The 25501-nt window shown below is 36.3% G+C and overlaps 1 protein-coding gene across 1 annotated transcript in view; it reads right to left on the bottom strand.

Annotated features, from left to right (window-relative positions):
• Positions 1–3694: 3694 nt before the first annotated feature.
• Positions 3695–25501, bottom strand: part of eps8l2 (EPS8 like 2) — a 247269-nt gene continuing 225462 nt past the window's right edge. The window contains exons 18-23 of the mRNA XM_051922048.1: positions 9649–9760; positions 9018–9149; positions 8603–8678; positions 8173–8356; positions 5113–5245; positions 3695–5025 (exon numbers count right to left, since the gene is read on the bottom strand). Of these exons, the coding sequence (XP_051778008.1) occupies positions 4948–5025; positions 5113–5245; positions 8173–8356; positions 8603–8678; positions 9018–9149; positions 9649–9760 (715 nt within the window). The 3' untranslated portion in view covers positions 3695–4947. The remainder of the gene's footprint in view (positions 5026–5112; positions 5246–8172; positions 8357–8602; positions 8679–9017; positions 9150–9648; positions 9761–25501) is intronic.

Here is a 25501-nt window from a genome sequence, read left to right as displayed (position 1 = left end):
AGGTTACAGAACAAAGCCCCCCTCCCCAGAGTAAACTTTGTTTCCTACTCTGACGGTTCGTAGTCTCTCCCGTTTTGCTCTGGTGCGGGGGGTGTGTGTGGGGGGGGTGGCTTTGTGTGGCGCCTGTGCACGTGCGTAGTCTCTCCCATTTCACTGGGGGGTGGGGGGGGGGGTGGTGGCGCTTTGTGTGGCACTTGCGCACCATGTCTTTTGCGTCCATATCCGGTTTACCATTCTCGTACTTTTTGATGCATTTTAACCATACAAGTTCACATACTGTCTCAGTAGGCATTATTACCAACCAAAAATGAACTGCTTCTCTGAACAGTGGCATTTCTGTATTAAGAGCAAGTGGCACACTGACTCCATTGCCCAGCAGATGGTGTTGTTTTGCAAAAATTAAAAGGTAGTAAACTTACCAAGTTTTACACAATGTGCTCAATGCAGTTTCTTATTAAGAAGAATGTTCATTTACTTACACATACTACGCATCACAAGGCAGAAACTTGTGCAACAAGTTTAGGGAACAATAGAAAGGTCAGTAGAACAGGTTAAAAGGTGTGTGGTGTAATAGATAAGCCTTCTGCAGTCTCTGACCAAGCAGGTTTTTAAGTCAATAGCAGGGTCTAGAAGAAATTCATATTCATATAGGAAGCCAGGGTAACAAGTTAGCTGGTCGCAAATGTGCGCAGAGGGTCAACTTTGTATGAAGGTTATGGAAGGTTACAGCAGCAGCATTTTTAACATTTTCTAATGTATACACATAGGAACAAAAAACATATTCTGACAAAAACGGGCCATTTGGCCCAGCACAGCTTGCTATCTTGTTGTCTTACCTCCTGCAAAAACAAAAAACAAAACAAAAAAAAGCTGTACACTATTTGGTTACTTGGTATCCATTGCTCTTTTTCTAATGTTTGTCCAAACTTAACCTGAGTACCGAAGTTAAAGAACTCATTTTAAAATAAAACCCAGGGTCTACAATACTAATTTCCATGATAATTTAAAACACTTTTATCATGTTATGTGCTAATTTTCATGTTTAAAAATGTATATTTTTTAAAAATTTCTCCTCATTTGTGGCTTCTCTGAAAAATATTTACTTTTAAAGTATGTAAATATTTTTGTCTAGCACCATTAGCTTGATTTCTGGTTACCTGGGGGGTATTTTTCGTACGTGGATTACTCGTTTAGCCGGATGTAATTGTTGACGATTTGGCCTGATCCTGGATCTGTCGGTTTTTTGAAACTCTTGCTGGAAGTGTTGTCATAGCAACACATCCAAATCCGCAAACCTGCTCGGAGCAGGTTTGTTCTGCGTAAACAAGGATTAGTTTACACACGTGATCAGTGACGGTGTGGAAGTCATCCAGTCAGGGCTTCGCCGTTCATGAATGAGCGACCAATTGATATTGATGTGCAAATTATAGGAAGAGAATTTCATATAAAGAGGGTTTTGCGCGATCGGTAAGATCCTTTATTGCCCCCGGAGGAAATTCTGTACGAAAGATACCGCTTTAGCCGAGGGGGAATATTGTACCTCAAAGATTTATTAGCTCCGTATATTCGAAGTCAAACTCGGCGAAGTCGGGCTCTCACAACCACACAGACAGTAGGCATTGCTTTGAGGTTTCTTGCAAGCGGCACTTTTTTTATATACTGTAGGCGATGCGGAACAGCGATCGAAAAGTGCAGTTTTCCAGGCAATTCGTAAAGTCTGTTTGGCTCTGAAACATTTCCTTCAGGTTTTCATTGTGTTTCCTGGACACCTGCGTGTGCAGACAATAAAAGAGGCGTTTCATGCCATTGCAGGTAGGTAATACACAGGTAAAAACACCCACAGTTCCACGAAGAATCCCACAATCAGCCTAACATTCTCATTACCAGGATTTCCAAATGTGATTGGGGCACATGGGACTGATCAGAGTGGAGTTTGATCAAACATTATTTGGAAAGTGTACCTCTCCTCCTGATGAATAATCAGACACAGTGTCTTCATCAAATATTTGACCTTAGTTAATATCTCGTTGGTCAGACACAGGTTCAAAGGATATGACATTCCCTGCAACTGACCCAACGAAAAAGAGGGCTATATGGAACATACCTATAGCACACATGGAGGACAAATATGCAATGACCATCCTTTACCTGAAATTAAGTGACCACTGCATCCTGCCACTGGTTCTGAGGAGGAGCTTCCCCCTGGAATGCCCTCAGAAACAGGGCGATGGGCATTTTGCTGGAGAGCCAACTCTTCTGCAGGGTTAGGTCTGGACCGCGTGGACCTCCACCTGTTTTTTGCTTGTCTGCCTCCTTATTAGCTTTAAAATTAATGTTTTTTATATTATATATGATTCTTTATGTCAACAATTCTTTAAATAGTTATATACCAATATTTACCAGTTTGAAGTATATTCTTGTACTTCACTTTAACCTGTTCCCATGTTCTCCTTGTGCTCACATTTGATCTGGAATTATGACATATTAAATAATAATTAATCTGACACATAGGAAATGAAACGTTGCATTCACTAAGTACAATGTACACTACTTAGCGTTTAATTTTTTTGGCCACTTTTTGCCAGCCGTCTTTTCTGGTCTGGGCTGCTTTTGCAGTGTTACCGCTTGTGCATATTAAATCTTGAAATTCTTCGTGTCCTTCGAATAAAAGGTCTTGCGCCGCGTGTGTGAAAAAAAATGCGCCCGTTCTTTCGTCATTTTGTTACAGCCTATCAAAGACTTGCTGATCATGTTTTCTAGACTCAATATATATGGGCTTTTCACTCAGCGCGGGCGCGCGCATTCATCTCGTATGATTAGATCCAGCTACACTAATCTAATACACATCTGCGTTTGAAAAACCGACTTATCTGGATTAGTTTCACTGGCATTAACTCATTCAAGATGAGGCACCTGATCTCGGATGGTTTAAGCGACGTACGAAAAATACCCCCCTGGGGTACAGAGGTACTCTTCATCAAACTTTTTTCTTCTTCTCTGAAATTAAAGTCATACTTTCAATTCCAGTTTCATGGTCACTGAAAAAAACTTTCAATAGTCTTTTTTGTTGCAATGATGTTGCCAGAGCCCTGAATCAAAGCAAAAGCACAGAGCACACCACCACTCAAGCACTTAAAAGGCACTGGTAGTGTCTTGTGACATTGACTTAAAGTCCAAAGAATTCCAACATTCCAGACTTCCTGTCAATACTGTCTGCTTTGCATCAACCTACAAGACAAATGAGATGTTCTGACAGCACATTTCTCACTATTATACCACATGGCCAATGCTCATTAAGCTTTATGGCTTCTACTCCAAGAATTCCTCTTCGTTGGTCTATCCATTCAAAAATGTCCTGAAAACTAATTTTTTGTGTTTTTCCATTTTTCTGGCTCTGTTTTACATTTGCAAATCTGTTTGCGCACATTGAGTTTGACATCAGTTAACAGTACAACAGTGTCAAAAAGAAACTTCACAGTACTGTGGAAAATTGCTGTTTTAGGATGCTCCTGGAGGTGCAATCAGAAATTCATAAAACAATTATGCAAATATTTAAAATTTAATTTCATTTAGTGAAAGAAAGTTAGTGAAATGCAAAATCACAGCACACTATACAATGGAATCAGCCTTCTGTAACAATAAACAAAATGATAGCTAAAACGTTCCAACAGAAGGAGAGAATCCAGACCATCAATGCAGACAAATACAGATTCTGGTTAGGAACCAGTGATTTATTTAAGATAATACATTTTATTAGTACTATAATTTTTATATAGACAATATATTGGGAAAAAATCTGTGCTGCTTTCAGTGAACCATTGAATAAACAACAAATTGAGCATGACTAGATGTGTGGCTGCAATGATCAAAAATAGCGATACTACTTAGAAAAAATTCCAGCATTTGAAAAGAAATAAAGTGTGGGCCTTATCTTTCACTTTGTTGATGGCATCAAAGAGTATTAGTCACATACCTGATGAATTATTGTTTCCTTAAAACTGATATGTAAAATAATGACTTTCAATATTTAAGAAACTGCCTGATCTGTCACAGTTACAGTGATCTGTTGCACATACTGCACCCAAGGAAGATGCATTTTAGACTTCTTCCCTTTTGAAATCTGACTATAAAACCTTTAGTTAGGTGTTTATCTAAATTATACATCTTTAGCTAAAAAGAACAAATGATCTAGAAGAGAGAGATGATCATTTTCTATATGTTAGCTTCAGACTGGTTAGATTTATCTACTAAAATCAGCATGTTTGAGAAACGATGAAAAATATTCTTTTCCACTTTTACTAAATCACTTCAGGATGACCTAATATGGCAACTCTAGTACTGCAGTATGCACAGTACTTCCAAGTACTTTTTGATTTTATATTTTATAAAATATAAAAGCAATATTGAATAACAGGTATCTTCTATTTTCAGGAACATTTTTTTGTTTTAAAAAGGACAAACAGGAAATTCACCTAATTCTATTATTTCTAAATCACTTTGTATGAAAAAGCATTATCAGACAGCATGGCAACAGGGCAGAGATTGAGAAAATAAAGGTATGAAGTGTTAAATAATATAATTTTAGTAATCTTTCTGTCTGTTGACAATTCTATATCAATATTACATTCATGTGAGTAGAGGCTGTTCATCAGGTTTTTACATGTTGCTACCTCTAATTTATGCTGCATCTAATGAAGTACTGGTCTTTTTATTTGTCACATAAATAAATACATTACATAGTTACTCCCACTTGAACAACCTCTGACATGGCAACACAAATACCCAGCACTCTTCTTTTGAGTTAAATGTAGCTCTCGCATTATTTATGCCCTTTTGCCAATCGGACTGAACTTTAGAAATGAAGCTCAAGGCAGTGGGGTGATCTGGTGCTGTTGACAAATCACCTATGGATAGGCAGATGGGCAACAGAGAACAAGTAGATGGAACTTAATCCTTGCTGACTGATTCAATTTTTTCTTGCTGGCGTCTCATGATCTCTTGAAGCTCTGTATCTCCTTGGCTGCTCTACATGTGAAGCAGAAAATTTGACATTTAGGTAACAAAGGAACCATCAAGAATGGAATTGAATAATAGTGGAGCTAAAAGACACACCTCTAGCATGGATTTTTGCACAGTGATCTGGCTGTAGACCCGTGAACCTTCTTGTCCACACACTGATTTCAACTCCTCTTTATTGAGAGAAAATATTTGTGCCCCAGTCAGGATGCCAAGGCTCTGAACTGTCCTGCAGACAGCAAAAAAAAAAAAAAAAAAAAATATTACAACAACTTTAGAGCTTTGGTACTCATCACCAATCTCACAGAGAATGTGTCTCAGGCTTTTTAGTTTATTGTCTTTGATGAAAAAGAGAGTTGAACTGAAAACAATCTGTTCCTGTGCCAACAAACCTCTATGAGCCAGAAGAAAACCATTTAGAGAAGGAGTGTGTCTGAAATAAAAGATCTTTTAGTACTGGCCTTGAATGGGTGTTAAACCATTTTGTTTTTGATGACAATGATAAAAGAAGTCACTAAAGAATATCCGCCCATTCATATAACATATAACCAGCAGCGTGAATAAACAAATAATAATTAAAGGAGCAGGTTGCTGTTTCACACAAAAATCTATTTTAGCCAAATAATGGTAATAATAATGCTTATATTGATTAGCTCAGGAATATAACATATTTATACACATCAATGTGAGAACACACAATAATGAAAATCAAAATATTATAACCAATACATTCTCCAGGCTAATTTCCCAATAAGCCAATGTCCATGTGTATCAAGACTTAAATCATTATCTCAGGGATGAAATGCAGTGTTCAAACACTAGAAATATGTCCATTTGGTAAAGAATATTGAGCAATCTGGCTGATATCATCCCTTTTTCAGAGCTAAATTCAGCAGCTGGGGATAAAATGTACACAATGATAGTTAGTGAATAACGTACAGGTGCCAATATCAAGGCCATCAGCATAAAATAAATGGACAAACATTAATGGAGAAAAAAAAGATAACAGTACAAAATAACCAAAGCACAACATGGCATACTATGTCAACCCTGATGAACAGAAATGATTGTCAAAAGTGATAAACAGCTGGTTATGAAAGGGTGTGTATTTACAGAAGGCACCCCAAATCATTTAACTCATTAAGGTTGTACTTTCATGATTTTGACTGTTGTCTTTTTGCCCACTTCTGTTTCTAATTTCCACTTTTTTAACAGTGTCCTTTATTCGCTGTTATATACTATTGATTTTTATCTTTGTATGCTGCCACATTGGTGTTTGTACATATATTATTATATTCCAGAGCTAATAAATATACTTATTATTATCATCATTATTTGGCTGAAATATATATTTAATATGAAACAAAAACCTGTTCCTTTAAATATTGTAATCATAAAGAAATTCCATGTGTGGGACTGCTCGTGATGGAGATACAGAGATATGGAGAGCCTATCTGGACAGAAGCAAGTTGCAGAATCTTGTATGAGAGGTATTTGCTGGTCTTAAAAGACGTGAAAGAGATGGTGAGAATTATAGATATATTATAAAAGAAAAAGTCTTTGTGAATGAGAGTTGGATTAAGACACAAATCACAACATGCAATTTAAACTAAAATGCAAACACTCTATGCTAACACACATACTTATGCTGAAATGTTTACATTGTACACTGAAATGCGTACACTATGTAATGAAACACTGAACACTGTATAATGTGACACATACACTATATTTTGAGATGCACACACAATATAGTGAAACACATACATTACAATGAAATTCATTTGCTCTAAGTGAAACTTTCACATGAAACACTGAAAAGCACCCACTACATACTAAAATGTATGAATAAAATAATAACACATATACAACTAAAATGAGGGCAGCACGGTGGTGCGGCAGTAGAGCTACTGCCTCGCAGTAAGGAGACCTGGGTTCGCTTCCCGGGTCCTCCCTGTGTGGAGTTTGCATGTTCTCCCCGTGTCTGTGTGGGTTTCATCTGGGTGCTCCGGTTTCCTCCCACAGTCCAAAGACATGCAGGTTAGGTGTATTGGCAGTTCTAAATTGTCCCTAGTGTGTCCTTGGTGTGTGGGTGTGTGTGCCCTGCGGCGGGCTGGCGCCCTGCATGGGGTTTCTTCCTGCCTTGCGCCCTGTGTTGGCTGGGATTGGCTCCAGCAGACCCCCCTGTGTTAGGATTCAGCAGGTTGGGAAAATGGTATGGTACAACTAACATGAAATGTTTATACCATTTAATAAATACAAACCACATGCTGAAACCCATACATGTGAAAGACATGCATTCCACAATGAAATGCAGTAACTGCATATTGAACCATATACCGATTATAGTGAATGTAAGCAAAGTGTAATTAAATTGAATAAACATGGTTTTGAGAAATGTATAAGTCAGTCTCCACCTTGCAGCCAATACTGCCAGGACATACTCTGGTACACCACTTATCAAGCTTTGACTATGAAGAGCATTTGTGAATTGAATGGAAAAAAATGCAGAATATTTAAATTTGCTTGTTCCATTGAATAATGACTAAATATATTCTTATGTGTTATAAACAACAAATGTGTGATAAACAACAATCCATGTGCTGAGTTTTGTGGTACAACACATTTTAGAAATTACTATATGCACTTTTGCTCACCTTTGAATGTCTAGACACTCCTCTAAAAATACATACAGAACAATACACACAAATTCAAAAGTTTCAGCTGTTTTAATGTGTAGTACTTCACAAACTAAATAATGTTAAGCACATCAGAAGTCTGTTAAAATTAATTCAATAGTTTCACTAATAATTATATTTGTATATTGTATGAGAAATGATCTCAGTATACAGTATATACATTTCTATTTATAGTGTAGCTGTCTTAGTATATTAAATACTGTATGAGACAAAACTGTAGCATATAGTTAATGAATTTTAGTATGTTGTGTATGCATTTTAGTATATCATGTATGTGTTTCACTAAATATGTATTGTTATGAATAATTTGTGTTCCAAAATGGCACCTGATATATGTTGGAATTCTTTTCCTACTCTTGGAAGAAAGGATGTTTTTAAAAGGATCACAAAAACAATCTAATTAAAATGAGAAGAGTATATTACTAGTCACTAGCAACAATTTGTTTGTTTGACTCACGTTTTGGAAAAGCCCTTAGATTCAAGCCAGGCTCGCACCTGCTCTATGCCAGAATTATGTGAGAGTGGCACATGAGTACTTTGTGGCCGTTCCACCTTAAAGTTGCGGGACGGTTGCTGTGTTTTACTGGTGGTGATTCTTTTGATGAGTTCATCGTTGACCTCATCCATTTGATGAATCCGTTCTGGACAAGAAAAAAAAAGAAATATTGACCAAAGGCATGCGCACGATGATAAGTGTTAATGTAGTTGAAATACTATAAGACAGAAAGTCATATGGATTAAGTCTCAGCAGCTGGGAATTGTCTTTCTTACTTCACTTTATATATTACAAGTTCATTTTCTAACATTACACATTTGTTTCTTTGGATAAAAACCAGGGTTGGGACAGACTTTATTACTGTAGAGATAATCAAAAACAGACAACTTACGATCCTTAATGTCTCGTGGGGAGTGCCGTGGACCACCCATCTCAAAGCTGTCTTGTCTTATGTATCGCTGACTTGACTGGAAGGAAAAATATATTAGTAAAAGAGGAAACTGAGGGCTGTGTCTGTAATTAGACCATGTAAGAAGAAAAAGTAATTTTAAAAGATGAAAATACAAAATAATGACATAAAAAACAATGATCTTGGAGCAGAAGACAAAAGTCAACGTAAGTAGATAAAGTCTAAGAAAACAAGTAGGAAAATTTAAAACTTCTTTATTAAGGAATGGCACCGTAAAGAGTGAAAAGGGAGAAAGACAGAGAAAGAGAGGTCAATTTTAACCCGTTGAAGTGAGAGCTGCAGAGAAGTTGGTTCTACAGTATATTGAAGAGAAAATAGCTAAAGGGATTAGGGCTACCTGGCTGTAGTGGGATTCTTGCGTGACTTGTGACTCCTCTAAGTTCATGACATCCAGAATGTTAAATGGCACATAGCCTGTCTGTCCACTTCGATTCCTTAGTTTCCACCACTGTTTACCATCCTCTACCACCTGTGGATTTGGGGAACGGTTAGAAAAGCACATACACAGAAAAATACATTTATTTTTAACAGTTATAAAAGCAGCTTCTCATGACATAAGATGAATGCCTCATTAATATGCATTTTAGCGGACATTAAAGTATTTCATCTATGATACTTGTTCCCTCTTCTTAGTAGGCAGGGTTATACTTTAGCTTGCCCGTCATCCACTATTCAGATTGTGTTTGTAAACATTACACTTTTGTGACTAGAATGAAAAGGATCTGTGAAGGTGTCTTGCCTGAAATGTGCAGAATTAAATAATAAACTGATAAGTAAAGGAAGCAGACACAATCAGATATTTTAAAAACTGTTTGAATCTCTCTAGGCTCCCAAAAAAACAAGTGCTATGTGGTGACTTCTATGCAACAAGCACATTGCAATGCCTAGCACTATCAGACTTGTCAGTTCTAGCTGAGTATACTTAGATGTTCTAATTCCGGAAAGGAGTCAGTGCATGGTATTATTACCTCCAACACTTCATCTTGTAAAACTGATAGTTCATTGGCATTTCTGGCCACAAAGTGGTAGAGAATCTTGGCATATTTCTTTGGCTGACCAATTCCCTGTGCTTCATAATTTCTGTGAAAAGTAATAAATAAAACCATATTTAAAACAGAGGGCTGAGAAGAGGTAAAATCTACCAAGAACAGAAACATCACAACAGGCAGGCAACAGCAGTGTCTAAAAGTACCACCTATCTTAAAAGACAAGCCACACACTGTTGTATGGAAGTTTATTTCATATTCAGATACTGTCCTTTATGACACACTATATTTATTAGTGTAAACTATCCACCTTAAAGACCAAAGAACAATTCCACATTTCCCGTCAAATTGGTGCAGTAGATATTTTTTTATGAATGCCTCATGTACATTGAGAAAGGCTTCACACTGAGTGAATATAAAAAGTTGACACAATCATACTAAGATCTGGGCCTGTTGATGTTAAACATTACAAAATAAAATAAATCACGTCACGCCTATTTTCCCCTTTAATAAGATCTTTTAGCAAGCATTATTTAAGTTAAAAATTAAATATGTTAAGGAAAAAAACATAATTGCTTTAGTTGCATAATTGTGCACACCTTTTATAAATTGACTACAACTATATTTTGATTTAACCAGTTACATTCCAGATCATGTACCAAGGTAAATTTTCCTTCACCTGACATCAACTAATGTTATTATAATTAATTGCTCCTTTAAGATTTCCAGAAGGTTTCTTGGTTGAATAATGCACAGATAACAATAGTCCACCAGAAGTTAACAAAAGATTTTATTACTAAAAGGCACTAATGAGAAGAAGGATTAAAATAAAAGGTAACATATGTCACAGAATACTATGAAGGTCATTATCAAGAAGAGGAAGAATATGGCACCAATAGGAAATAGCAGCAAAGGTCAAAATATCTTTGTAAAAACTGATAATTGGTCAAAAAGCAATGATCATCAGGGAGGCTTCCCAGGGGCCAATGGCTACCTTAAAAGAACTGTAAGAATATATGATAGTACCTGGCCCCACCTTGCTCAACTATTTTGCTTATTTTCAACATATCTGAGCCATTGTATAAGGTAGAAAAATTAGGTAATTTCTTGAAGAAAATAACGTCCAAGCATGAACATATTTTGCAAAATGACATATTCTATAAATCACTATAATGAAGGAAATGTCTTACTGAATAGCTTAACCTATTAAAAATATAACAGTCTGAAAAACATGTCCAACGTAACAGAAGAATGGCTTAATAAAAGAATGGTCAATGTCCTGAAGCAGCCTTGTCAGAGCCTAAGCCTCAGCTCTATAGAAAATATGTAGACTCGTCTAAGGACGATGTATACCGCTGATCCCCAAAGCATGAACTTTTCTGCAATGAGGTGTTGGATAAAATTGCATATCTAATTGTTCTATGCTGATAGAGCTCTAGAAAATTCATTCTATATTTAAACAAAGGTACTTCCAGGAAGTGTTAACTGAAGGGTATGCACACATATAGTATGTAACTCTGTAATTGAAAGGTTTTATTTGTAACTTATTTTCCCAAAAATGATTAATTGTTTTATATAGTTGTTAGTTACAGTTCATGATCTTGTTAACCATGAAAAGGTTTGAAATTATTTGTCTTTATTTCAGCCCTTACATTCAGGCAAGCTGAAATCACAGTAACAGAATTAAGATTTTTTTTTGTTGTTAACTGAGAGGATATTAGAACACTCTCTTACCCATCAAACTGAGACAAAATCAGTTTTCATGCTTCCCAGTGATATAATTTTACAATTGTATTACATTGTGTATACTGTACTATAAAGAACAGAAGAGAGCTAAGACACAAGCATAGAGACACATTTTTCATCTGGGCCTCTCAGGTGTGCTGTACAAGGACTTTCAATACACTTAATGTAACATGAACAGCTAAAAAAACTTGGAAGCATTTATTCTAGCTCAATAAATAATGTATCTGAATGCTAAATTATTCAAAGAAATAACGACCGCAAATGCAGTGTCTCTTGTATGCTGTTTACACCAGAGCTGTTGTGTTCATGCAGCCCTGGAATTTTGACTTTCTATAATGGTTATGTACAGTAGCTAGGTAAGTGCTACACTCAAACAGTACTATTAACTATGCCAAATTCTTGATTCAGCTAATGGTATCACAACAGTGTGAACTTGTGACCCTCTGAGAAATACATGTCCTACTATACACTACAGATATCCGGATATCAGTTACTGTGAATATGCCAGGCTTCATTACCTAATTGAATGTTAACATCCATTTTTCAAAAGTGATGCATCTCTCTTTGGAAACAAGAACTTTAATTTGAAAGCTGCAACAAAATTAAGTCGACTGATTCAGGTTAATTGCCTAAATGAAGTATTGTTAGTGCTTTAACAGGAATATATTACTGTTAAAAAAGAAGAAAAGAAAAAAACAAAAAAGTAATGAGTCTTGTCTGAGTCACATGCTGTTTGTTTTCTGAATTGTTCTTAAGAACTGAACAAAAATAGCATTATGTCTTTTTGGAGGGCCTTAACACAGTTACAGGCTTCCATGAATTATGCAAGCTTCAACAGAACTGAAAATCCATAAGGTTGCCATATTCCACATTAAAATAGGCAGGTCCATGAAAGCATCCATTTGATGGCCTATTGCTTTGTTTCAACATTAACAAATAAAGGTAAGGAAAAGACACTGAATTAGGAATATAAAGAAATCAATAACAGTTATTAATCACTGTGACAAGCTAATTGTTAAAAGCTATTCAGTCTTATTCAAGCCACCATAACCTGTTAAATTGTTATATGCCCTTGAGGCCTAAGGCTAGTTTTATCCCTGCCTGTAACTTAGTAAGGGACTCTCAACAAGTCACTTAATCTTGTTGCATCAAAACTGTAAAAAAATAAATAAAGAAATGTATCATAGCTTGGTACAGAGACTGATGTACTGATGTGCTGCTATAATCTTTGCAAGTTGAAATACAAGTTGAAGTTAAAGGAGTGCAGAGTGTTTTTGTGTTAATGCTCTGTGAAAAACAGTTAAAACACAATTTTTGTGCCTAAAATGTTTGGTTTTTGGTTGTTGCTGAAGAGCCATGTTGAAATTTTTACAGCTTTTTTTTTTTAACTTTTGGAAAGGTTTTTTAAAATATTTCTTCCCCTGAGTGTTTGGAGAAGGTACTTGTACTGAAACCTGTAGTAACTGCAGGATACTGGGCAGGGCAGAAAGAGGAGAAAACAGTTATAGACACTTTCAAGTCCAGGAGTAAATAACCAGCATAACAGAAAAAAATAGTTATGAGTAACTGTGATTCCTTACTGGGAAGAAGTTAATGTACAGTATATAAGGAATAATTGGATAGAGCACAATATAGCAATTGTACAGGAAAGCACCAGCTCTAGTAGAAAGTGACGGCATATGCATATTATGCTCTATTTATTTTAAGTACAGTGTAGGTCAGGGGTCTCAAACTCCTGGCCCGCGGGCCATTTCCAGCCCCCCGTCCCCTTCCTACCGGCCCGTATATGACGTCAACAAAATAATGCAATCCGGCCTGCGAATGGTAAATCTATTTAACTATTTTCACCTACTTCCTTCATTAACTTGTTTAATTTCAAACTAGTTTAAAAGTAATAATTTTAAATTAAAAAATAATTTCAAATTACCCTAAATCTTTCAGTTGTCATTTGGTACAAATGTGCAGTTTTTGATGAAAAGAAAGCAAGTTAATTTTTTTTGGAATTCAAACCAAAAAGGAAGGTGGATGCTGAACACAGACAATTTCAAGAAAGATGGAAATTTCAGGGGTTTTTTTGTGGAATTCAGTGGAAATGCCACCTGTCTTATATACAAAGAAAAAGTGGCTGTTTTGAAGGAATATAATCTCAAACGCCATTATTCAACTAAACATGGAGAACAGTATAATAAGTATCAAGGAGAAGAGAGGGAAAAACTATCTACGCAGCTACACAAAGGCCTGAAATTACAGTCTTTTTTGCAAAGCAAAGAAGGATGCTGATAGAGTGGTGGAAGCAAGTTATGTGGTAAGTGAGTTAATTGCTAAGGCAGGAAAGCCATTCACTGAAGGGCAGTTTCTTAAGAACTGAATGTTAAAAGTCTCTGAAATATTGTGTCCAGAAAAGACGGCTTGTTCAAAAATATCTCCTTATCAGCAAACACCATGGCAGAGTGAATAGGTAAGTTATCAATTGACATTTATGATCAGTTACGCAAGAAAGCTAAAATTTTTACTGCATACTCCATGGCGCTTGATGAAAGCACCAACAAAACTGACACTCCTCAACTAGTGATTTTCATTAGGGGTTTTAATTCCCACTTTCATGTGACTGAAGAATTGCTAAGTTTATGTCCGATGCATGGCCGTACCACAGGCAATGATACAGTGCATCCGGAAAGTATTCACAGCGCATCACTTTTTCCACATTTTGTTATGTTACAGCCTTATTCCAAAATGGATTAAATTCATTTTTTTACTCAGAATTCTATACACAACACCCCATAATAACAACGTGAAAAAAGTTTACTCGAGATTTTTGCAAATTTATTAAAAATAAAAAAAAATTGAGAAAACACATGTACATAAGTATTCACAGCCTTTGCCATGAAGCTCGAAATTGAGCTGAGGTGCATCCTGTTTCCCCTGATCATCCTTGAGATGTTTCTGCAGCTTAATTGGAGTCCACCTGTGGTAAATTCAGTTGGTTGGACATGATTTGGAAAGGCATACACCTGTCTATATAAGGTTCCTACAGTTGACAGTTCATGTCAGAGCACAAACCAAGCATGATGTCAAAGGAATTGTCTGTAGACCTCCGAGACAGGATTGTCTCGAGGCTCAAATCTGGGGAAGGCTACAGAAAAATTTCTCCTGCTTTGAAGGTCCCAATGAGCACAGTGGCCTCCATCATCCGTAAGTGGAAGAAGTTCGAAACCACCAGGACTCTTCCTAGAGCTGGCCGGCCATCTAAACTGAGCGATCGGGGGAGAAGGGCCTTAGTCAGGGAGGTGACCAAGAACCCCATGGTCACTCTGTCAGAGCTCCAGAGGTCCTCTGTAGAGAGAGGAGAACCTTCCAGAAGGACAACCATCTCTGCAGCAATCCACCAATCAGGCCTGTATGGTAGAGTGGCCAGACGGAAGCCACTCCTTAGTAAAAGGCACATGGCAGCCCGCCTGGAGTTTGCCAAAAGGCACCTGAAGGACTCTCAGACCATGAGAAAGAAAATTCTCTGGTCTGATGAGACAAAGATTGAACTCTTTGGTGTGAATACCAGGCGTCACGTTTGGAGGAAACCAGGCACCGCTCATCACCAGGCCAATACCATCCCTACAGTTAAGCATGGTGGTGGCAGCATCATGCTGTGGGGATGTTTTTCAGCGGCAGGAACTGGGAGACTAGTCAGGATAAAGGGAAAGATGACTGCAGCAATGTACAGAGACATCCTGGATGAAAACCTGCTCCAGAGCGCTCTTGACCTCAGACTGGGGCGACGGTTCATCTTTCAGCAGGACAACGACCCTAAGCACACAGCCAAGATATTAAAGGAGTGGCTTCAGGTCAACTCTGTGAATGTCCTTGAGTGGCCCAGCCAGAGCCCAGACTTGAATCCGATTGAACATCTCTGGAGAGATCTTAAAATGGCTGTGCACCGACGCTTCCCATCCAACCTGATGGAGTTTGAGAGGTGCTGCAAAGAGGAATGGGCGAAACTGGCCAAGGATAGGTGTGCCAAGCTTGTGGCATCATATTCAAAAAGACTTGAGGCTGTAATTGCTGCCAAGTGCATCGACAAAGTATCGAGCAAAGGCTGTGAATACTTATGTACATGTGCCTTCTCAGTTTTTTTATTTTTAATAAATTTGCAAAAACCTCAAGTAAACTTTTTTCACGTTGTCATTATGGGGTGTTGTGTGCAGAATTCTAAGGAAAAAAATGAATTTAATTCATTTTGGAATAAGGCTGTAACATAACAAAAGGTGGAAAAAGTGATGCGCTGTGAATACTTTCCGGATGCAGTGTATATATCAGCTTCTGTGTGACGCGATTGAGAGTGCTGGTTTGGCATGGAACAAACAGGTAGGCATCACCACAGATGGAGCTCCGTCCATGACAGGTAAACAAAATGGACTGGTAGCATTAGTTCAAAAAAAATTAGAAGAATTACACTGCATTATTCATCAACAAGCACTGTGCAGCAAATGCTAAAAGTTTGAACATGTCATGTCTGTTGTTCTAAAATGTATTAATTACATCAGGTCAAGGAGTTTACAGCATCACCAGTTCAGAGCCTTTTTAGAAGTACTTTACTTTACTGAGGTGCGCTGGCTCAGCATGGGAAATATCCGGAAGAGATTTTTTGTGAAGGTCAAAAATTTCACAGCAGATGGCAGAATGGATGTTCCTGAGTTGAAAGATCCACAATGGGTCATGGACCTTGCTTTTTTAGTGGATATTACACAGGAGCTGAACATACTTAACTTAAAGCTCCAGGGCCCTGATCAGCTTATCACAGCAGCTTATGAAAGTGTGAAAGCCTTCACCACAAAATTGCAATTATGGAAAACACAGGTTTTTTCCAAAAATCTCACTCATTTCCCAACATATAGATCTCTTGTGGAGGATGGCACAGCATTCAGGAGTGATACATATACATCTGCTATTGAAACCTGCAGTGCAATAATGAGCTAAAATCTAAGTTCAGAGAGGTACAGGGAAAAGCAGACTTGACTGGGCAGTTTCTGACAGAATTACCTCCATCCTTTTAAGAACTGTCCAAAATGTTCAGTCAGGTAATGTGCCTTTTTGAAAGCACATATCTGCGTAAGAAACTTTTCTCAACTATGAACTTTAATAAATACATGTACAGATGTAGGTTTACTGTTGCTAATCTTGAAGCTGTACTCAAGAGTTTCCACTGTAAACTCCATTTGAGCAAATGTGGCAAGGCTGTGTGAGCAGAAATGCTGCCAGATTTCTGGACAGAAATATAATATAAGTTCAGGTATTGCATGTGTTAGGTTAATATAAAGTTTTGTTAATTTATTTAAGTTAATTTAATGAAAAACAAATTGCACATTTAAAAGTAGAGTACAGTTTGCGTTTTGAAAAAATATGTTAGTAATGGAAATAAAAATAGATTTAAAGAATATTACTATCTCTTGTTGTACTTAAACATTCACGTGGTCCCTGTATGACATGACAATACCAGCAGTGGCCCGAAGCCAATTTGAGTTTGAGACCCTGGTGTAGGTGATAACTCTGGTACAGTGAAAAGAGGGGTTCCATGGCATGTAAATATGCATTTAGTTAGGGAGCACCAAGATGGGGCAGTAGCAGTAGAAACTGGTAAGTAAATAACAACCAATGGATACAGCAAGAATTCAGCAAGTCAGTTTTCTTAGTAAGAAGGAAGTATTATGTAAAAATGTTTACTTGAAATAACAGTTCTTATAAGCTCCAGCCCTCCAACATGTTCCTCCCCCTGTCCCTCCCCCTTGACCACTGTCTGGATCAGGCCTAGACAAGTCAATTTTATTTATAGAGTACATTTAAAACAACAGAAGCTGGTCAAAGTGCTATACAGTTTCCAAATATACACCAATATATAGTGTAAATGTACAAATTTAAAAAGCGAAGGCAAAAATATAGGCTTTCAGGCATAATTTAAAAGTAACCAAAGTTTAAGATTAAGAGGGTTTCATATTCTAAAAAGTTTTACTTGATATAACAGTTCTTATAGGCGCCAGTAATTCCATATGCGATCCTGGTCTGGATTAAGAGGGCTTACAAAATGGTATGGTATTATATAATAGTTCTTAGTGCTCAGGAATTTTAGCACTAGTAAGAGGGTGATATTGTAAGTGTTCATTAATAGGAAAGAGTAGAAATGATGAATGCATAGGCAGACAGTTTGAAAATTAGGAAATAATAAGAGACACAGTGTTAGGAGAATAGACAAGGAAAAGTTTAATAATTTCAAAGAAAGGCACACAGCAGGTTCGAAAATATATCTACATGAAAATTTATTGGATATCATTGCATACAATCATACTGGATGTTATGAATATACTTTAGTATGCACAGAAATGAGAAAAACCCAGCCACAGGGAAAGCACAAACCAGTGTGTTTATTCATGCTGGTCCCAAGCCTAGATAAATGGGGAGGGTTACGTCAGGAAATGGTATCCGATGTAAAATTTTACCAGATCAATATTCGGATAACAATACTTTGAATGTTGGCAGTGTGACTGGTAAGGGGAGAGAGTTCGCTGATGTGATGGAGAGAAGGATGGTTAATGTAGTGTGCGTGCAAGAGACTAAATGGAAGGGGAGTAAGGCCAAATGGATTGGTGGTGGATTCAAATTATTCTATCATGGTGTGGATGGGAGGAGAAATGGGGTAGGTGTTATTCTGAAGAAACAGTATGTACAGAGTGTTTTGGAGGTGAAAAGAGTTTTAGAAAGAGTGAAGATTATGAACCTGGAAAATGAAGGTGTGATGATGAATGTTAAGTACTGGTGGATCTGGCCCTGGTACCCTTTATGGAGAGGCAGGGGGTATGGTGTAGAGGTTAAGGCTTTGGACTTGTAATCCTGCTACTGACACTGTGTAATCATGAGTAAGTCATTTCACCTGCCTGAGTGACAAAAGGAAAAACTAAAAAAGAAATTTAACAACTGTATCCCAAATGTTTTAAGTCACCTTGGATTTCTGTTTCAAATAAAAATCAGTCAAATAAAAAATGTAAATGTAATTGAGATGGTGTATACCACTAAGGTGGTGCGTGATGAGACTAGAGGCCAGACAGGTGGGTCAATGTAAGATGTAAGTGGAAGGGAAAGGATGCAGGACTTTTGGAGCTGGACAGTGACTCTAAAAACTCTGAGCTGGTGAACAAGCATCACAAACCTCAACAGGCCACCTCAAAACCAGTAACCAAGAAGAGAGCAAAGGAATCAGTCATTAGGGGAATTGAAATGCAGGTTTGTTCCAGTAACCAAGAAGAGAGCAAAGGAATCAGTCATTAGGGGAATTGAAATGCAGGTTTGTTTCAGAGACAGAGTCTTGAAAAGTGTGTTGCCTTCCAGGTATACAGGTGGGAAGCCTATAAGGGTGGACAGACTTTTGGCTGGAGCGAGGAAGTATTCAGTAGTCATTGTCAATAATGGAAAAAATGACATACGTAAGAGCAGGCAGTCAGCTCTGCAATCCAAATTTAAAGAATTAGGTACCAAGCTAAAGAGCAAAACTGTCAAGGTAGTTCTCTGAAGTTCCACCTGTGCAGTCCAAGTAAGACTGAGGAGATTAGAAGGCTTAACACATGGCTTAATCTTGAAGTAGTATAGAAAGGACTAGTTTAATGAGGCATTGGGACTCTTTTTGAAACAAATGTTTTGCTTTGACAGGTTATATTTGAACCAGAGGAGCACCAATGTGTTGAGGTGTATGAGTAGGTTAGTCGAGGATTGTTTAATGAGATTCAAGACATTTTACATATAATGCATTACTAAGAGATTAAAAAATACACAGTGGATTAATAAAGAGATTAAAAAGGGGCTGCAAAAGACAAAACGGCTGTATGAGACTGATACTCTAATGCCAACTGTAGGGCATATGAGAACATGAGAGCAAACATTAAGAAAGATATTAGGGAAGCTAAAAGGCAGTAGGAGAAAAACATTTCACATAAGGTGAAATGAGACCCAATGTCATTCTTTCAGTATTTTATTGGGAAAAGAACAGTCATAGAGGGATGTTTCAGTGCTTGACATGTTTCAGTGTATGGAATATTTGCATGAAGGAAAGGCAGCAAAAAGCCTACTTCAGTGCAATATGTGATTCATGAAGGTTTTTTGATCACTAAAACACAATGCATGCATCATACTGTATATGGCCGTATACAGTATATGAATATTGTACACTTTTCAAAAATGCAGTACCTCCATTTTCCATACTGTTTTTTTATACATATCATGTCAAGTACAGTATAATTCATACACATAGCAGGCAGAGTTAAGTTTATCTTTTCAATTGTAACTGTGCATTTGATGGCTAATTTTATCATATAATTATATTTTTTTTGGCTTGTCATCTGTATTTTGATCTGTTATAGTTCATCACATATTACTTCACAGAATCTATATCTGTAAGTAACATTTGTATGTAGGATCAGATTTTTGCAAGAGAAAAAAAATCTAAGAAGATGCCATAAATCAGACTAATTTGTTATTTTTTTTTTTTTGCTGCCAGACATTGCCCTTTCCAACACCCAAATCATAGTGCGGTCTCTTTTGTGCATATTCAATTGAGTTCTATAACACTTTCACTTTGCATTATGTAAATCAAAAATGCTTGGTTAAAATACAATTTTCACCATTTTTTTTAAAAAGTGAATGACCTAATTTGTTTAACTTTACTTTAGGCAAACCTATTTTGTTTCAGCTGGATCATCAATATTCTCCTCTTTATATATTTGTGTATATATATATATATAGTATGTGTGTGTGTGTGTTGGATTGGGGTTAATGGTCACAGTACTGAAATAAAAGTACTCTATTTTTGATGTATTGATGTACTGTTTGCAAGTAGGAGAATTTAATTAGCAGAACAATATTAGGTTTCACTCAAAAGCTGATAACCCTCAGCTGTGCTTATAAAAACACCTATAAATATTTTTTCACTGAATTATTATTTAATAGTTTAAAAGAGGAACAAACACTGAGTAAGTGATAACTGCAATAAACTAGGAGAATAAAATGGCAAACTGGCCCTTGCTTCTTGCTAGAGACAGATTGACTGTTTATCTTTGAACCTTTGGAAATCCTCCTTTAACAAATGTTTGCCTCTGGTATTTTCTGTCAAGAGAATCATTGAATCTTCTAAAGCAAATACTAAGAACTGGACCTCTGCCTCTTCCATATCAGAGATCGGATTTCCTTATATTGTCAACCAGTTTGCAATTTTGCAGTGTCCAGGTTTGGGTTGTAAAGTGATTGGCAGTGGGAAGATTTCTTTGTTTTTTGTATGTCCTGTTTTATTCTGTTTTCTTCCAGGTAAGTGTTACTTGAATTGTATATTTTGTTATATTTAGACAAAACATGTTTATATGATATACATTTCCAGAAATGTTCAGCTTTTCATCTCTTTAATAGAAAGTTGATAAAAATATAGAAAAAAGTTCTTCAATTTGTGTTTCAAATAAAAAACTCTAAAAACAAGCCATTTACTTTTCACACTGCATTTAATTCTAAATACTGGATTATAATTCTTGGGTTTTGAGTTCTGCCCCTCTCTGCATTACCAGACCAGTTAGGTTAGATTAACTGGCCATTCCAAATTAGCCCTGGTGTGCATGTTTGAATATGCCCTAAAGGAACCGGCATCCTAAGAAGCATTCATCAGACTCAGAAAATCACATTTGTTTCTAAACACTTGTAAGAAACATAATCAATAACTGCATCAAAACTGAAATAAACAACAGAGTAAAATTCTCTTCTGGATCAATTTTTTTTATCACTTTTTTAGTAGCTGATCTTAAAAAACAACATCTGTGCATTTACTTATAAAGCACAGATCCCTGTTTGTATAAGCTCCGTTTTTCAGACGTAACTAATAATTCAGTTAGCTCTTTGGTAATATCTGTGTGGTGCAAGAGATAACAATCTGCATGAATACAACAGCATGGGGGGACAAAATGGCAATAATGAAAAAAGACACAACATTTGACTGTTATGGTGGACTTACTATTACAGGTTGTATGTGCTGGAGTGTCATGTAGAATGTCCATGTAGGGAATGGGTAGCCAGTTGACTTCGATTTTGACTTTTTCCATTCCTAAAGACCATGGAACCTTTCAAGCATTATTTTCTTCAGGATGTATGTCTGCTGGAGTTTTTATTGTCTTTGCATTACTGCTAACGTGATGAAGTTTATGTTATGATTTCCTTCAGCTGGTTTATCATGTGTTGATATATATATTTATATATATTGTAGGAGCAGAATGAACATCCTGGATGAGACAGAGAAAATATATTACCTGGACGTCACGATAGGCCAGTTTGATGATGCAGACAAAGTGGTTGGCGGGACAGGAAAATACTTTTGTACTCGGCTGGTGTGAATTAATAAACAGACAAGCAGAAGCCAAGAGTAGAGAGAGGTTCCATCCCCCATGCAGGACAATTGCAAGGGTGCTTGGGTGATAGAGTCCTGCAAGAGTCCCTACTAGCTGACAGAAGGCACTGTTGCGGGAGGACCTCCCTACTTTCTTTATGGCCCATAAGTGTTTCCTGGAACATAAAGCATGACACCGGAAGCATTCTCTGTTCCGGCTTAAAAAGGAATCACATTGCTACACGTAGATGAGTAAGAGTTGAATGGCAGTGGGCAACACTAAACTGGAGGACAGAAGGAGAAAGATTTGCTGATTTATTGTTGCTTTATTGCATTACTGTGGCTAATTGTTGGAGAGATTGTTGGAAAGGTGCTTTTGGGAAGAATAAAAATCCTTTATTTTATGAATATTTTGTGTGCTGTATTGCTGTGCCTGTGGTGAAAAGGATATGGAAGAAGAACAAAGAGAATAAATAGATGATACACAAAGGTAAAGTATAAAAAAAAAAAAAAACAACATCTATTGGACTTTGACCGGGTGAAGAATTAAGAGTGGCCGTTTTATTTTATAACTGGGAGTGAAAACTTTATTGAGGAAATGTTAAAACCTTACTTTACCTAATGGTAAATGCTAAAGCATACAGTACATATTTTTTACATCTGCATTTGTGTTACAAACTCTTTAACCTGCTGGGTTTGAAGGAGGTTTAGATAAATAGAGAAAATATACTGAATAAAAGCATACTGCTTGAATGACAAATACTTGGCCTTCTTAGTAAAACCTGGAATTTCAAGAAATCGGAAAGATCAGATTATTGTATTTGAAATTAACTTGTTTCCCCTTTTGTCTGGCAAAATAATATCATGCAAAATTAAGGGAAAACATTGCTGCTTGAACTATATCCGAAGGGGCACATTGAAAAATTATTTAAAAGTCTTAATTTGTCATGAAAGTGGCTTTTGCCACAAGTTCTGTCTCTGATCCTTTAATTTTAAATTAATCTGAGTAAATTATAAGATATTACCTTATCACTTTATACTTGCATCCAGAAATTTCAATACATGTTTAGGTTTAAAAGCCACCAAGTAGAGTATTAAAACTTGAAATAGTGCAGCATTTGGAGCACTTAAGCTCTACCAGAAAAGACCTACCGGTATGTTTGAATCTCAGTTGCAGTGCAGCAACAATTTTTTTTTAAATAACAAAATTTAGGTTGTACACTGGTCAGATATTTATTGATATTAAACTATTATTATTTGGTAGTTTGAGACCATGTTGTGCATTTTTCATGCCTATGTCCACACAAGAAAAAAACAAAATATTGATAGTTGAAAAAAGCAGTAATAATAAAAAATTTTATTTAATAGTATCCTTCAAGATATTCAAAGGCACGCTACAAGATGAAAGCCTAAAATACATTCATTTAGATGGCAGTAACACTGTTGCTAAATACACCATAAAAATGTACACAAACAAGTTCTTCATAAATAGGTTATGCATCAGAGTTTTAACCTGGTGACTTACCATACTATGGGCAATGTTTTAGTATGCTTGATCGGACAGAATAATGTTTATGTTCTGTACTTCAATAAATATTAATGTATATTGTTTTATCCTTTTCTAATATGCACAGTCCAGTAGTAAGAACACATCTTGTTATTATTGTAAAAAAAAGAAACAATACTTGATAGTATTATTAATATGAAATTGTGTATCTAAGCACAATATTGTTATTATTTGGAAACATTTTCTTTTTTGTTTTGAAGAACATTATTGTTGTTATAGTGGTAATGGGTAACAGACTAATATAATGCAGCACACCCAGGTTGTTCAAGGGCTGATCAAAACATTACCTTTTGTTTTCTTTTGTGCATAGCTGCAAATCAGAAAAAGACAGTGTTTATTACTGCTGCATTTGAATTTCAAGCATGGTCATTGTCTGTGTGGAGTTTCCATATTCTATGCATATTTAAGTGTGTTTCCTTTACACTTCCTCTCGAATACGCATATGTACTGAATTAAAGGGTTACTGGCTAAAGCTTTCCACATAGTCTTATTGTGAATGATTGTTTAAAATAGTGTAATTTCAACTTATGTGATTTTTAAAGTCTTGCTGTGTGATGCTGTAGGGAAATGCTATTATACCATGAAACCTTGGGCTGATTTAATTGATTTCAGAAAACAGATAGGCAGGTTAGGAAAAACACTTGTTCAAATATTGTTTAAACAATTTATAATTTTGACAACACAACTCAATATCTGATCCGATAATAAAACAGATATATGATTGGCTGCTGTGTTGTAGAATATACTTCTAACACCCAAAAATCCTAACCCAATTCAGACTCATTCACAGATTATACATTTCTCCTCTGAAATTCTATAAAATGGCCTTTGATACTGCTCTCTGTTGCCAGCTCTGTTTCCTTCTTGGTATTTTTGGCATTTGCCCTTTCTGAGCTACAGAAAAAAGCTTATACATCTGCTGACGCTACATTATTGATGTCTGCCTAGCTTTATAATAACCTGCTTGTAGAAATCCTTTGTTTATTAATGCATTTTTTAATTTGCTTCACCCTAACTTTGAACAATTGAACGTACTGCTTTGACATGTTTCAGTTCTTTATCTTCCTACTTATGTTTATGATAGGAAGTTCTTTGTGAATGTTTATTTGTTATGTTTTACTCCTATTTGTTCCTTCCTAGTATCTGTTCCTAGGATGTGCTTCTAAGTTGATGAAAAAGGGAAGGGAAATGAGATGGGTAGTTCTTTATTTCAAGAGAATAGATGAATGAGGAGTACAGAAATATTGGAATATTATGTCTGTCTTTTGTAAATTGTGCTAATTTAATCTGTGCTTAATGATTATTATACAACATTGATTCCAAATAGAAAATCATATGACTGTAAAGTGCAAATTAATAACTAATACTCAAATACTACAAATAGAGAGGGTACATTTTCAAGCCAAGTCACTTGATAGGATACACTCTTCAAAAGTTGTGCAAATTAATAGGCAAATAATACACTAACATGTAATGACATGACATCATTTCCGCTTAATAAATTCAGTAGTTTAGACTATCCTGGCAGTATTAGGTGCAAAACATTGCTGGACCAAATACCGCCACACTCACACATGCCAGTTTAGAATAACCAATTAACCTAGCATGTGAGTCTTTGGGGATTTTGGTGGAATGACAAAGTACCTTGAGAAAAACCTACGCAGACACTAAAGGATAAGCAAACACAGGCAATGACCGCATGCAGGATACACACGTATGACAATGGATGTGTGAGGCACAAGTACTGTCTGTCTATACTGCCCCTACATAATCACAATTATATAATGGATTGTAAAGAACTCGTTCAAAAATACAGCATACTGCTGTATTCTGTGAATGAGGGATTTTTGGATGCAACTGGTTGTCTGGTTGTGAATTGAAACAAAAAAGTTTTCTAGTGAAGCCATCAGTAAATATATTACTTAGCAATAAGCTCAGGGAAGCAAAAAATATATTAAAGATAATCATTGTTTATTTGGTTTACTGTTAAAACAAATGGAAATGTACAGCTTATTAACTGCCTGCACAAAAAAGCTCTGTAATACCTTTACTTTCCTAGAAGATTGTAAATATTTTATAAATTACTTGCATGGATAAATATTTTTTTTTGCAAATCAACATTTTAA

The sequence above is a fragment of the Erpetoichthys calabaricus genome, chromosome 2 (genome assembly GCF_900747795.2).
Source record: "Erpetoichthys calabaricus chromosome 2, fErpCal1.3, whole genome shotgun sequence".
In the NCBI taxonomy this organism is placed as follows: domain Eukaryota; kingdom Metazoa; phylum Chordata; class Cladistia; order Polypteriformes; family Polypteridae; genus Erpetoichthys; species Erpetoichthys calabaricus.
Note: the sequence above shows the minus strand (reverse complement) of the source record. Positions and strands in the feature narration are given on the sequence as shown.